The sequence below is a fragment of the Indicator indicator genome, chromosome 3 (assembly GCF_027791375.1).
Source record: "Indicator indicator isolate 239-I01 chromosome 3, UM_Iind_1.1, whole genome shotgun sequence".
Classification (NCBI taxonomy): Eukaryota; Metazoa; Chordata; class Aves; order Piciformes; family Indicatoridae; genus Indicator; species Indicator indicator.
In genome coordinates, this window is record NC_072012.1 from 24,735,021 (window position 1) to 24,751,249 (window position 16,229).

The 16,229-nt window shown below is 36.2% G+C and overlaps 1 protein-coding gene across 1 annotated transcript in view; it reads left to right on the forward strand.

The window, feature by feature from the left end:
- CPNE8 (copine 8) overlaps nucleotides 1-16,229 on the forward strand; it is an 86,189-nt gene that overhangs the window by 56,025 nt on the left and 13,935 nt on the right. The window contains exons 11-15 of the mRNA XM_054399971.1: nucleotides 2,841-2,916; nucleotides 4,318-4,371; nucleotides 7,375-7,436; nucleotides 14,055-14,101; nucleotides 14,600-14,781. Coding sequence (XP_054255946.1) covers nucleotides 2,841-2,916; nucleotides 4,318-4,371; nucleotides 7,375-7,436; nucleotides 14,055-14,101; nucleotides 14,600-14,781 — 421 coding nt within the window. The remainder of the gene's footprint in view (nucleotides 1-2,840; nucleotides 2,917-4,317; nucleotides 4,372-7,374; nucleotides 7,437-14,054; nucleotides 14,102-14,599; nucleotides 14,782-16,229) is intronic.

The following is a 16,229-nucleotide window of genomic DNA, read 5'->3' on the forward strand; positions in this document are numbered from 1 at the left end:
GTGCATATATTTGATTTATATTTGATTTATGAAACTTGACATGCCTCTTGACTTCTTGAGTCTTGCATTAGAGGGTTTTTTTTCCCTTTTGCCCCATTCTGTTCTGTTATCTGTACTTGGGGGAAAAAATGGCTCTAGGGTGCTTTGAGTAGAGCTTCATACTGTCATGTTAATGAATTACATTGTTAAGAGTAATTGTATGTTCTTAGCTCTCACTTCTTTTCAAACATCACTTAAAATTTCTTGACTAAATACAGGACCTTAGTAGCATTAACATGATTAATTATTAAACAGTTCTTTGTCTCAAACAAATTTTTGCTCAAAATATGATACACTTTTTCTAAACGTTATCTTTTATTGTTTCTAAGAGCTGTGACAACCCCCAAAATGTTTGATGATGTGGGAAGTTGTAAAAGTTGCTTTTGTTACTTTGGACAAGCCCACTTTTGTAGAACAGTGACTACTTTTTTTTCTTGTGTGTCCTTATCAATGAAGTACTTACAGGCAGGAAAAATAAGATGTGCAACTTCCCATCAGCACATCAGCAATACTCTGGTTTTATTTCTCTGTGAAGGCTTTTCCACTAAATTCAGGGAAATTGTTACTTAGCCTTTGTGCCGCAAAAGCCGTTTCATAGATTGTATCAGGTTGGAAGGGACCCTCAAAGGTCATCTTGTCCAATGCCCCTGCAGTAAGCAGGCCACATCAAGTCTGTTCTTGAATGTCTGGGCAACCTGTTTTAGTATTTTATCACTATTATTGTAAAGAATTTCTTCCTTGCATCTAACTAAAATCTACCCTGCTCCAGTTTAAAACTATTTCTCCTTGTCCTATTGCTATGGGCCTTTCTAAACAGTCCTTCCCCAGCCTTCCTGTAGGTCCCCTTCATATACTGAACACCCCCAATTCTTTCAGCCTGTCTTCGTAGGAGAGGTGCTCCAGCTTCTGATCATCTTCGTGGTTCCCACTCCAGCAGGTCCATGTCTCTATAAGCTTGAACCTACAGGAAATGTTGGGGTTTTTTTTCCATAATGAGTTAGGGCCACCAAAACATGCATCCGAGAATCTCAATGTTGCAGGAGACTGCAAATGTCACATTACAGGCTCTCTCACCTTATTTCTTGACCTCCATCTTCATCCTCCTTTCCTCCTTCTCCCGGTAGATAGCTGATTTTTAAATTATTGTACTTTTTCACCTTACTCATTGACATATTTCTGATGATGATTGTCCTTTCTTTTTGTTGGTTGTTTTTGTTTTGTTGACTTTTTTCCCTAGATGATTTAAAAAAAAAAAAAAAGTAAAGTAGAACTCCAAAAGTGATTTTTCAGCGCTTAAAAGCATTGTGCCAAAAGTGGAAGATTTAGGGAGATGGGATTCAGGTGATTTATATGCTAAGAGTCTCTGAATCAGTGTTCTGACATGTCACTCATGGGCAGAAGTCTTTTCAGTCTAGGAGTATTTGGTGTTTGGAAGGGAGCATGATTTTTTTTTTTCTGAATTCTCAATGCAGAGAGATCCATCTGGTGAAGTGTAATCATTAATAATGAGAGGGATTGGTGCTTTGTTTTTAATAATGAGTTACGCTACATAGCCTCTATTCCCTTGCTCTAACAGTCATTGCAATGTTTTTTGACCATTTTAAAAAAATTTAATCAATGTATTTCTAAAGAAAATTCTTAGTCATCTTAGAGTCAATTTCCTGACCTCCAGAGTAGAAAGGGATTTCTTCATGAGAGGTGGTTCCTTCTGAATCTGAGTAATCAGAAATATCTTCACCATGTTGTACTTCCCAAGCTTCCTTACAGGATGCTTTGCTTATTTCATGTGCATTAGCATGATGACTGGTCTTCTAATATTTAATATTATAATATTTATATTAATATTACATATTTTTTATTTTATGCTGGTTTCATAAAGTAATGTTTGTGTTTGTGGTGTTGTTTTGTTATGATTAGTTTTTTTTTAATTTCTTGATTAATCAAGAAAGTTCATGTTGCTGTGGATTGTTTCCATTTTTATTCTTGCAGTGGTCAGATTAATTTAAATTTTCTTTTAATTTTTATAGATTAATTAGAAGTGTGGTATATTTCTTAAAAACAAATTTTACCAGTCACAAACTTGTAAAATTTTGACTTTCTAGGTTTCTAGTTTACCACAATAATAATGTGGGTGACAGCACACATTCCTGGAGCAGAAATGGAATTTATAAAGCTGAAGGTCAAGATGTAATTTCCAATGATGACTAATATCCTAAGCTGAGTAGCTTCAGTGGACTGCTTCCCAGATGGGAAGTCATAGCAGCTGAAATAAGCTTTGGGTGTTCCCCTTGAAAGTACCTCTTAATGTCATGTTACACATTGGTGGGGCTGGTCTTCTCTGGTTTGAGTCCTTTCACACTGAATGCCTCCCTTTCTCTCATGTAGTCTCACATACAGTTCAGAGTCTGTGGTTCCAGTGGTCATTCAGTGATAAAATGGTGATAATCTTTGATAGCCCACCTTTTTTTCTTTTTTTTTTTTTTAAGATTTTGTAAGCTTACAATGGAATCAGATCACTAATTTACAATCTAGTCCTCCTAGTGCAGCTAATTTAAGAAGTCATAAAGACTTAAGCTAAAAGTTTTGATCTCTGTTTTTTATTATTAACAGGGTGAACACACAACAGAGGAAGGAATACTAAAGGAATACTATTTTCTTTTTTTTTTTAAGTCAATTATATATTTTGCCATTGCTCTTTTTTGGGGTGACAGAGCATATTGACTGTGTTTCTCTTTTTAAATTAGTGTTTAAATTAGTAAATGTTGTGCATTTGGTTTGAAACTTTTTTTTTTTTTGTACAGCCATGACTTCATCGGGGAATTCACAACAAGTTACAGAGAGTTGTCAAGAGGACAATCTCAGTTCAACGTGTATGAGGCAAGTATTTCCTCACTTTCAGGAAATGAGAACAGTTCCAAAGTTTTCATGGCAAACTGGTCAAATTTGCACAGTGTTTGTCAAAATCAAGCTTCGGAAATATTTCACATTTCTCTTTTTATAAGGAAGAACAAAGAATCTGAAAGTGTTGGTTCATAAGGATATTTAAAGACAGCTAGGTTAACTTCAAAACCACTTAGGTCCCTCAGAATAAATACTTGATATGTTTTTTGAGGTGTTAGCCATGATTTTTTTAAGGATTTAGGTCAGTATCTGTATTTGCACTATCAATATCAGCATCATGCTGTTTGCTTGCATGGTGTCTCTCAGAACTGAAATGTGTTGTTTCTTCTTCATGGAAAAATTCTTGATAGTAATGAGAAGACAAGCCTATGTGGCTATAGCCTGGTTGGTTTTCTTTTTTTTTTTCCTATGGTGTGCAGACCTTTCTCATTCCTTAAGCTGTCCTTTAATTGGTCTTGGACTAATGCCATTAAACTTCAGTATTTTGTAACATTTTGCTTTCCTAATAGAGGTGAACATAATCGTGGTTTAGGCAGTCACTAATACAAAGAAGGAAAGAAAGGTGCTCCAATTACGTGCCTTGCTTTTATTTTGAAATGATCAAAGGTGCTGCTGTGCAAAGGAGGACAAAGATAACTAAAAGCCTTGGGGTTTCTTTTCTTATTAAATCCAAGATCAACCCCAGAGTTACTGTAATTTACAGCAGTTTCCTATGGATAGTGTCATAGCACAGATTACTGTGGCAAGTGAAAATGTGCTCTCTTCTTGTGTAACCCTACCAGGAATATTTTGTGTTAAGTAATTTTACAGTGTCTTAATTATAGTATCAAAATCTCACCCCATCAGTAACATACATTTTCTGAGCATCTCATATTTGCCTCTCCATGTTACCACCCTTTGTACTTTGGTGCAATTTACTACTTCTCTGGAGCCCTTAGCACAAGAAAGCCTTGGACTTGGAGCAGGTGCAGAGGAAGGCCACATAAATTATCAGAGGGGTCAAGCATCACTCCTATGAAAAAAGGCTGAAAGAGTTTGGGTTGCTCATCCTGGAGAACTGAATGCTCTAAGAAGACCATATTGCAGCCTTTCACTGAGCACTCAGATTTAATGAACAGTCTCACCTATTTCCATAGTCCCTTTTTTGTCAAATGAAAATAACAGCACTGGATTGCTTGGAGGGTACCATGAAGAAAAAAAATCACCAGTTTTCAAATATGGATATATCCCAGCATTGAAATACACAAGTACACAGTATGCTGAACAAATTTAGAATCCACTGAAAACAGACTCCCTTCTGTGTTGAAGGTATCTAACACTGCTCTTCATGTTAAATCATAAATCGTACTGCTTTAATATTTGTATCTGTGTTTCTAGGTAATAAATCCAAAGAAAAAAGGAAAAAAGAAAAAGTATGTTAATTCTGGGACAGTAAGTAAATATACTTTATGTTGCCATATGCTTTTCTTTTCCTTTGAAGCTGAGCATAATTGGCTTGCAATTTAATAGTGTTAGAACAGAATCTTCTGTGAATGTCACAACAGTAAACTATTTTACAACAGCATTTATTTTCAGATTTTTTAAGAGTCAGATAAAAGCTCTGTCCAAGTGTGCTGTTCAAGTTGCCAATGACTTCCAGACTGAGTTATACCAAAATTTCAGTCTAATTCTTGAAATTGTTGGACTGAACGCTATTGACTTTTATCTGCAATTTTAAAAGTAAACTTTCTTATTACGTTTAACTGCTGAGCTAGCATAAGTAGAAGCTAGTATGCTTATCACTGCTAAACCAAGAAGAGACAACATGTGTAGTGTAGTTTGGGACGAGAATTTAATATGCTTTTGTTTGTATTTTGTATTCTCTTTTATGAACCATTTGCTAGCAATGCAAATAATTCCCTTCACTTTTTCAGCTTTGGTGTTCTGGCATCCATGATGTTAAATTCTGCAATATTTATCTCCGTTTTTTGTTAAAGAATTGCATGTTATAAAACAGAATCAGATATAAGGCAATGTTTTTTTAAAACACACCCAGCACATGGGGTTTTTTTTCTACATGAACAGTGTCACTGAAGTGAGCAGGGCTGCTTTCACTCTGAACTGTAGCCTTGAAGGAATCTATCACTCTGACATTCTGTATAAGTCTGTTCATCAGGTGGAAAAGAAACAATTGTTTTCTACCTCTGCTTTAAATGATAAAAAATAAGGAGAAGCATCTTGTCTATGAAAATGTACCATACAAGGTCTTATTTGTTAGACTGATTTATTTTTTTTCACTAACATACCTTTTACTACAATGTTAAAATAAAGTTTTACTCTGCTAATCCAGGGAGTCAGGAACATAGGAAAAGTTATTATTTTAAATGAATACTAAAAATAAGTGTACTCAAAACTGTAAGTATGAAATCTGGTGTAGGGTGCAGAAGAAAAAAAATGTGTTTACTTGTTCAATTTTCTAGTTGATTTTGGTTTTGAATATTTTAACTCTTATTTGAACAGACAAAATCAACTGTCTTGTTATCCTTTGTCTCAGTTACATGGAAACTTCCAAAACCCAGCCATTTTCTTTCCTCTTTCCTTCTCACTGCTGGTTTTGAAAAATTACAAGTCCTCTTTGTGCCCTTTTGCTCTTACTTTGATTAGTCCTTTAGGCCTCCCTTATGCTTCTCCAAATTTACATTTTCCTATGTACTTGCCTGCAGTTTTGTTTTTCTCATCCCTGCCATTCATCCAAAATATTCTTTATCTTTATTTTTCAAACCAGATGCCTAAAACTTGCAGCTGGCTTCTGGAGAATTTTAAAGAATATAAATCATTGACTACTCTCTCACTGCTGCTTTTAAGCACTGTATGCATAGAGTAGCCGTGTCAATTATTACTTAAGGAGTCAGTTTATTCAGACACACAAACTACATTATAAGCAGAAATATTTCAGAATAGATGATTAGTTTTGAACAAAATGAAGCAGTGTAATCTAAAATTCACTATAAAATAAACTTGGTAGTAATTGTGTGGCAGTAAACACTTTGGCCACTTTGGGAGGGTCTTGTCTGTTTCTTTTTATCAATTTTTAATCAAATTCTCTGAAAACATTTACTTAAACTGATTAGGAACAAGGTGACCACCTGTAATAATGGATGAACTATTAAAATAGGTGTCCAGTGGGAAAATGTGTAGACATTTCAGTGTTATGTGCAAAACTATGCTGCTGCTAGACTGGTAGAACTTTGTTACAGTCTTCTGTTCTCAACGAGAAGGCTAGTTGGATAATTTTAAACTTTTCAAATTTACAACATAGGAATATTTTCAGTTTTTTATATTTTGCTGCTGTTGGAGGCAAATTGAATTTTGTTACAAACTTCTGTCCCCTTTATATCTTTGTATCATCAGTAAATTTGCTTTCACTTCTTCTTGTAAGAATTTTGTGTCAAGTTGTAAATAAAATTAATTTGAATTCTTTGCTTCACAAATGTTGTGTGATGTGTGAAGATCTTAAATGCTGGATCTTTTACGCTTGAATTCATACTTCTCTGACTCCTGTGCTGGAAATGCCAGTAATATCTTTAGACCACTGCCTGTGTTTTGGATGCATATAATTTCTGAATGATAAAAACTGGGACTAAAGAAATTAATCTCTGCTTTTTTATATATTTATTTATTTATTTATTTATATATATTCCGCTTTAATTTTTTTGTGTTATATATGTATAATTTACTATGTTTTTGCATTCCTGTTTTGTATGAATACATTATTCTACTTCTACTGTTAGATGAGAAATTACATAAATAATTGTAACGGAGTTCTTCAACACCGAATAGATGCATTGTCATCTGCCCTCTAGTATTTGGCAATAGATATAGTGCACAGTGATCAGAAGATGTGCATATGGTAATTTGCCCTGGAATACAGTGTTCCATCCCTTACTAGTGAGTGAGAAACAAACAAACAAAAAAACCACCAAAAAACCTCCAACAACAACAAAACCATAAAAAAACCCAACCAAACAGAAAATCTCCACAATCAAACAAAGAAAACCAAACAAGACCGACACCAACAATAATAACAAAAAACAAGCAAACAAAACCTCCCACCCCAGCAGCAACAAAAAACCCCAACAACCAAACAAAACCAAAAACACCAACACCACAAAAACAAACCATCCAACCAAAACAAGCAAGCAAACCCCAAACAAAAAACAACCTCAGCAATTGTAGTAGGCTTCCAGCTTTGTCTCTTCCCTTTCAAGATCTGCCTATTGAAATAGTTGTTGGGTTTTTCTTTTTTTTTTTCTTTTTTTTTTTTTAATATTGTTTTCACTAATACTGTAGGAGTTGCATCTTAAGGGCAGAACACTAAACACATTATGCTTGTGTCTCTACTTGTTCAGCTGGGAAATGAGAATTCGTGTCTGACTGTCTTTTATTTGCTTTCAGGTAACACTGCTTTCCTTCCTAATTGAAACAGAAGTTTCATTCCTTGACTATATTAAAGGCGGGTATGTGATTGGCAACAAACCTTTCTTGTTTTCACAGTCTCATTGTGCTTCACTAATAATTTGTTTGTGTACTTTGCATATATTGTAGTATCTGTGAAGAGCTATATTTTCCCCTCATTTTAGAGGCTGTACTTTCCTAAATAAAGCCTGCAGATGATTACTGATGTAAAGAAAGTTATGGAACTTCACTTATAATGTTGGAATTGGTGTTAGTACTAAAACACTAAGTAGTGTGACGTCAGCTGGTGAAAATTGGATTAACCTAAAGGGAATTAACTATATACTATTAAATTAGTAAAATGCCTTTTTATTTTCTCTAATTACACTGACTTTTGGAGTATTTAGTATTTTATTTAGAGTTTTCCCCTTCAAAGGCATCTTTTCCATACCAATTATGGAAAATTCATACCATGTTCAGTTTCTCATTTATTGTCGTTTTCCCAAAAGGGAAGTAGAGACAGAAGTGTCAAAGTGTTTACATTAGAATATGCCTGGAAATTGGATCAGATCTCAGAAATTCCTGGCTCTTAACCTGCCTGCCAAATAATCTCAAAGATAAATGGAAATAATTTGTTAGACATTGATAGGCACTTAGTATGGATTTTTTGAGGCACGCAGTCTGAATATACATTCCACATTCATTTTAGAGCGTTCATTGTCTGTGAAGAAAATTTTTCAAGAAGTCTTCAACCAGACTTCAGCAGAACTGAAAAAAGTCTGTGTTGTGTTTTGGTGGTAGCAATATAGGACTTAACCTTTGTTCCTAACAGTGGTAGTCCGTCAGATGAGAACATGCTTAAGATTTATTCCTAAAGCATTCATCATGGAAGTTCATTAAGTTAAGTGAAACCCCCAATCATAATTGTTAGCTACAGAGAAACTGTCAGTAAGCTAGGTTGACTGCCCTAGTACTCAAGGTTTTGCAAAAATTAAATTTGAGGTTATATTCCTTACTGAACAGGTAGCTTGTAGATCATTGTTAAGAGGTACTCCCAACTGTTGACTCTTAACCCACAGGTGGCTGCAGAGTGTATTTTTTTCCTCTGCCAAGGACTATCAGCCTTTTTGTTTCAGTTCTCCCCAACAGTTAAATTTTCAAGTGAGAAAATCTGAAGTCACTGCTGTCCAAAAAAAATATTTTCACTAAGGATGAATTCAGGTTATGTATCTCAAAGCACTGTTTCTTTTTACTTAAGATTAAACCTGACAAGAATATTTTATGCATAGTACTAAAAAATGGGCATTCTTCATTAGGTTTTTAACCTGGGTGGAAATATGTTCTCTTTAAAATTCTTATTCAATATCTTTAAAGAAATTTGTGATTTGACTTGCTCATTTGCTCATTCTTTGGTGGCTGAACATATTTTCTCATTTGGATAGGACCCAGAGCTGCAAGATTTCAGATATGATTGATATTCGACTGTCACATGGTATACACAAGGTGTTATAGGTGGCCTTCACAGGGAGTTGTATAGGACCATTATTGAGGCATGTAAGTAGTGGGACACATTAGTGGAGGGAAGGGGCTGTGTCAGGGAACAGCTATAACTCCTCAGATTGGCTGGGGAGCTGGGAGTGGGATTGGCTATGATGGCTAGCAATATCTCTAACTAGCTAGCTCCCAATTGTACACTACATGGGCAAGGCAAGCAGAACATGCCCAGAGATGTTGGCCAGGTTCTAGTAAGAGTCTAGATCATGAAGAAGTGGTCAGGCTGGGAATGCAAAGCACAGATACAGGTCAGGATCAGGTCCAGTGACTGCCGGGCAGGCTTATCACAGAATGGTAAGGGTTGAAAAAGGAGCCTCTGCAGATCATCTAGCCCAACACCCCTGCTAAAGCAAGTTTGCCTGGATCAAGTTGCACAGGAATGTTTCCAAGTCAATTTTGAATGTTTCCAGAGAAGGAGATTCCACCTCTCTGAGCAGCCTCTTCCAGTGCTCTGTCACTCGCACGGTGAAGTTGTTCTTTGTTTGTAGATGCAACCCTATGTTCCACTCTGTGTCCCTTGCCCCTTGTCCTATTGCTGAGCACCACTGAACAGAGTCTGGTGCCATACTCTTGAAACCTGCCATTTAGATATTTATAAGCATTGATAAAATATCCCCTCAGTCTTTTCTTCTCCTGACTAAAGAGCCCCAGGTCTCTCAGCCTCTCCTCATAAGAGAGATGCTCCAGTCCCCTAATCATCTTGGTATTCCTCTTTTGATTCTCTCCAATAGTTCCCTGTCTCTCTTGAACTGGGGAGCCCAGAACTGAACCAGACATGTTCTCACTGGGGCACAGTAGAGGGGAAGAAGGGCCCCCCTTGACCTGCTGGACACATTCTTAATGCCTCCAAGGATACTGTTGGCCACCTTCTGTACCTGGGATGGAACAATCGTAACTATCAATACAGCCTAGGGGATGAGGTGACAGCAGCCCTGTGGAAAAGGACTTGGAGGTGCTGATGGGTGAGAAGCTGGACAGGAGCAGGCAGTGTACACTTACAGCCCAGAAGGCAAATCACATCCTGGGCTGCACTAAAAGATGCATTGCCAGCAGATCCAGAGTGGTGATTCTGCCACTTCACCTGACCTCACCTGGAGTACTGTGTCCAGGTCTGGAGCCCTCAATATAGGAAGGACCTGGACCTGATAGGGTGGGTCCAGAGGAGGGCCACGAAAATGATCAGGGGGTTGGAACACCTGCTACGAAGACAGGCTGAGGGAGCTGGGGTTGTCCAGCTTGGAGAAGAGAAAGCTCCAGGCAGATCTAATAGCAGCCTTTCAGTACCTGAAGGGGGCCTATGAGAAGGATGGAGAGAGACTGTTTACAAAGACCTGCAGTGATAGGATGAGGGGCAATGGCTTCAAACTAGAAAAGAGTAGATTTAGATTGGATGTTAGGAACAGGTTCTTTACCATGAGGGTAGTGGAACACTGTAACAGGTTGCCCATGGAGGTGGTTGGGGCCTCATCCCTGGAGATATTTAAAGTGAGGTTCGACAGGGCTCTGGGCAGCCTGACTTAGTTGAGGCTGCCCCTGCTTGATGCAGAGGGGGTTGGACTAGATGATTTGGAGATCATGTCTTCCTATACCAAATAAATTCTGGCAGAGTAGTAGTGAACAATGCAGCTCTGAATCCCTAAGGTACATCAAGAAATAAAAGATACAGAACAAAGAAAAAGAAGACGTAGACTTTCAAATAAATTAACTGCATTTAATTTGGTTCTAGAATAATGTGTTACCATGAAAACACTTACTAAAATGTCATCCAAATTAATTTCTTGGGCATCTTGTTTGGCTTTCAAAGTAGTTGCATCTGATGTTTTCATGACACAAAGCTTTCAAATTAGCCTTCCTGTATTATTTTTTTAGTTATGACTGATTAATATTTTAAGTCCTGGTGAAACAGTAGATAAATTTCACACAAAATAAACATGTTCACATGTACAGAATATTACATGTAGTTTTGAAAATATTTTCCCCAGTGGTACTAATTTGAAGTTGAATCGTTTGTTTGAAAGACCTGGGTTTGTGTTCAAAAAAAGTTCAAGTACATTTTGACTACAAGGGTTGGCCTTTATTTTATACCTTTTTACAATGTTTTACTGCTTTTCTCAGAGGATGATGGTGCCTTGTGAAACTTGGTTTTCTGTGTCTCTTTTCCATAAAATCATATTCAGAAGGATGTTTCTGATATAGAATCATGGAATCATTTAGGTTGGAAAAGACCTTTGAGATCAAGTCCAACCATAAACCTAACACTGCCAAGCCCACCACTAAATTGTATCCCTAAGCACCATGTCTAAATGTCTTTTAAATACCCCAGGGATGGTGAGTCAACCACTTCTCAGGGCAGCCTGTTCCAGTGCTTTACAAGCCTTCCACAGTGAAGAAATTTGTCTTAATATCCCAATCTAAACCTCCCACACAGAACTTGAGCCCATTTGCCCTTGACCTATCACAACGTAAGACCTATCACACTATTTGTGAGAAGAGAAGGTCTCCCTTCCACCTCCCTTTCTCCATGCATGTGTTGTATGATATATGAAGCAAAATGGTCATTGGAAACGCAGGGCTATCACAGTGTAAGTTTGTCCTAAGAGAGTTTGTTCTAGCTCTCTTGCTTCTCTGTAAGACATGTATGACATTCTCTGGGGTCACTGAGTCCATAACAGAGTGTTCCAATTTCATTAAAGAGCACGATCCATTTTCCTGAACTATATGGACATTTAATGCCATTTTAGAATACAAAAAATTTTCTGTGGTGTAGCAGGTACCCTGGGGGCTCTAAAATAATATTAGGAACCTATATTTAGGAAACTGAAATCTAATCTATGTAGAGTCATCTATAAATTGCTGGAATTCAGTATCTAGTTTAAGTTTTTACATGTTCCTCTTTGTGGTATCAAGTGAAATATACATACAGATGGAAACAAATTCTAGAGATAAAGACATCTGTTTTGATCTTCTTATATAAAATTATTTTTGTAGTTGTCAAATTGGTAGGTACTGTAATATGCACACTCTTCTGCTTGTACAAAATTTACAGTCCAGATTTCAGTGAATGAAAAAATTGGAGAGGGAGCTTTTTTTAGTTTCCTAGATGAGTTTCTGTTATTTGGGCAGTATACATTTAATACAGAAACATTACTCTGAGGAATATTCAAGACTAATGCTGTCAGTCATCACCTGTAGTCATATAAAAATTTACTTTGTTCTTTTTGCCATTAGATATGAGTTTAATTTTTTTTCTTTCCTTAGCCGTTTTCAGTCTTCTTTTACTGTGCTTTCTCTTCTCTTTGTCTTAAATTCAGAATTTGTGAAACTTCTTTCCAACTGGATCAGAATACCTCTAGATCTAGGAAATGAGTTTGGAAATAAATTTTGCTTTCCTTATGCAGAGGAAAAGCTGTTTGAGTGGGTCAGCTTTTTTCTCAGCAACTCATTCTGCAGCATGCTGAAGGATTTCTGCACTTGATGCACCTGATCGATAAAGCTTGGAGGAGTCTTGTTTTATTCTTCAAACACTGCACCACACCAAAGCCCTTTAAATTTAGGTACAGGGCAATTGTAGCCCCAATGCAGTTTTTCTTAGCAGTGCCAATAAGGACTCTAAGAACAAATCTAGAAATGGTATTGTATGGAACATTTTTTGGTGGTTTCCCTAACCTTTTCATTTGTGAGGAAGAAAACTTTCCTGTACACTGTAGTAACAGTGATGGAAAACTAATCAACATGCACTTCTTAGGATCTTTTTTCTTGCAGTGGGCAGTGCAGAAAGACATTGTGTTTAAGAAGCCATCAGACCTGACATTTTGAGTACAAATGAAACAAAATCTGACTTGTCATGCCGTTAATTTTCTTTGGATGAAACTGTATAAAGCAGGATGCAGAAGTATTGGCAGAAAATTTCTCTCGTAAAGCTATAGATGGAATCTGAACTTTCCTGAAGTTGCAGCAACTTTCACTTTTTTTCTTTGTTAGAAGTCCATATTGAGGCCATGTTGTTTGCACACGTATTCCAGGCTAACTATATTCTTGATACTGTGGGCACTGGTAGGCTTTTACCACTTTTGGGAGTCCACCCATAACCTTATCTAGTTTCTGTTATCCTGGTTCAATATGATAAAATGATTCCATGGGAACTTTTTTTCCATGCACAGCTTTTTATGAAATAAATAGTATTTTTTGTGGGTATATCAGGTTATTTGAGCAGTAGAACTTCTACTGCAAGACCAGGTATCAGACTGTTGGTATTTAATCTAAATATTCATGAGCTTCATCTGTTCAGTAGCTTTTAAAGAGCTTTAACCTCTGCAAATTTGGACGTTAAGTTCATAGTTGCACATATTGAGAGGCAGAAATTTGAAAGAAGATGTAAAAGACTGTCTGAGCAGAAAGTCAATTGTCAAATTAGTACAAAGTTTTTCCTTAGTATCTAAGAAATTATTTCCAGAATGGTAGTATTTTGTCCTGAGGGAAGCTGCAAGCAGGACAGTTTGAGTTGTCAGAAAATGAATTGACTTTGACAATAAGTCTATGCTAACAACTGATCCATGCACATTAATGGCTTTATTTAGTTAATACTCCAAATATAGATCTTTATATTCCTGTTTCCAGATTTTACTTTTGTCTCCGAAGAATTACCTGGGTATGCTTACTCAAAGTATTGTCACCACCAAAAACTATGATACCCTGTGCAAAGATTTTATACACAGCATGATTTCAAACATGTTCAAATTGAAGACACAGTTTTATTGTTAAGGATAAGATTAGTTAAAGATTACTTTCCTTGTCAAAGAATTCCATGAGTGGCGCTAAAATATGTCCAAGAAAAAGTCAGTATTACTGACAAATTAATAATATTTATGGATATCAATATCTCTATGAATGGTTTAGAAATTTTCATTAAAAATGAGGGATGTAATAAAGTAACTCTTTTCAGCGTGTTAATAAAGCAGTGCTGTGCAGCTCTTGGCTGAAACCATGTAAAAGAGTATTTTTAGTGTTTATTTCCTGTATTAGAAAGTCAGTATCCTACAGTTTGTCCACAGACAATGTTTTTCTTGTTTTATTTTTCCATGTAACAATAAAACTATTAATAAGATCTGTATTTGCTTTTTCTGCAGGACCCAAATCAATTTCACAGTAGCTATTGATTTCACAGCCTCAAATGGTAAGAATAAAAAGAAACATCTTGTGTTTGCATGTGCTGTGCTCAGTTTTAAGTGTATGTGTGTGTGTTTATATCCATGTCAGTATTGTGCTTAACTTCCATTGTATTATTGATTATCAGTATGCCTGACACCACCTGGAACCAGGAGTCAGTTTTGTTGAGCAACAGACCAGAGACCAATTCCTGTCCAAAAAATGCAGGGCAAACATAGCAGATAAAAATTGAAAGAACTACAACATACAAAATTGAATAAGTATGAACATTTTGCTAATATTTGTGTACTTTTGATTATTGTTTCTGTCTTAGAAGACCCTATTGAGAGGGGCAAAAGAAAGGAGTTTCAGGGAAAATGAGGCTGGAGGGAAGCAGAGAAGTTTTCATGAGTTTTCAAAGTCATTTAATGTTCAGTTTCTGCTTTCTTTAAATGTCTGTCATTTTTAAGAGAGAAAATTTTTAAGTCATTCAATTTTAAAGTAAATCTGGTCCTTGCTTCAACAGGTAACCCTTCACAACCTACTTCACTGCACTACATGAATCCCTATCAGCTGAATGCTTATGGCATGGCACTGAAAGCAGTAGGTGAAATAATTCAGGACTACGATAGTGATAAAATGTTTCCAGCTCTAGGTTTTGGAGCTAGACTGCCTCCTGATGGAAGAGTATCACATGAATTTGCACTGGTAAGTAAATGTTGATATAGAGTTTTAATTTCTTCACATCAACAAAGTTTTGGGAGTTAGGTTGTAGTCTTAAGCAATTAGTGGGCAAGTAAAGAACAGAGAATGTGTTAATTCTTCTAAGAAAATGTTTCAAAAATTTTCATCATAATGAAGTTACTGAGAAAAACCCAGACTCAAGAAGTCCCTGCAGGCCAAAAGTAATCATCTTTAACCTCAGCTATAGCAGCATGAGGAACAGATACTTGAAACACTTCAAATTGAAGCTTATCTATTTTAAGAAGCAAGGCAATCATGATCTTTCATTATTATTGTTATTGTTCTCTCTCATTTTTTGGGATCTCTTTATGTTTTACAGGCTGCTAGTTTAGAGACATAGATATAAGTGACTGGACTAGAAGATGGGGTGACAAGAATAAATCTAATACTGGTCCATGTGCCAGTTCAATTCTAAACCGAAAATTTAACAGGATTTGCCAGAAAGGTTGATGTGTCTATAATCTATGCTTGTGATTAATGTGGATATTTATCTATTTGTATATTTTGAGGTTTTTGTCAGAATTACAAGTACAGGTATCTCAGGTAATTTTTAATTAGATGGCAGCAAAGACATAGCAGAAGAGTGATGATCGTATTTCTTCTATCAGCCTGTGCTGGAAAATGATACCACATGTCTTATTATCAAGGAAAGACATTTACCACATTGGTAGTAATTTAAAACAGGTGCAATTACAGATAATTAATTTGAGTCACAGACTTTCTTTGGACTTTTTGTGTAGCCAGATCATATATGTGTATATATATATAGATATACACACGCACATATATATGTACATATATACATACACACATGCACACACCTTGAGGCTATTAAAAGAACAGATTTATTCTTGGCTACTTTAACAGCTGTTTCTAAAATTAATTCAGTTAATTCATGAGGCATTATGCAAGTTTTACAGAGGAAAAAAATGGTCTCTTTTCCTTCCTCCATGTATAAGCATATATAAGTATCTCCTATTTAAGTGTTTTCAGCACTGTTTTAGTGTTCTAGATTGGTCCTGTGAAAAATCCCTTTCGCTTTCCTTGACTCTCGGGGCGCTATACTCTGCCTCAGAATGTGATACTGGCACGTTAAGCCAGTGAGGTGTTGGCATATAAAGGAGAGTATGGTGATTTGGAAGGTTTTGAAGAATTACATGGATCATTTGCATGGCCTTATGTGGGTCATTATTCTGGCATTTAGTTTATATGTTTCTGTTGTCATCTGTAAATAGGTATCCTCGTTAAAGAGGTATTGTGGACATAGGTAGTAAAATGCCTAACCAAAGACTTCACTGTCTCAACCATTTTAGTGGGTTCCCAAAGAATAAGTTCTTCTCCTCATTTGTTTATACCAGATTGAAAATCAGTTTTTCATCAAAGAGTTTAAGAGTTTCCCTTGCACTCACATA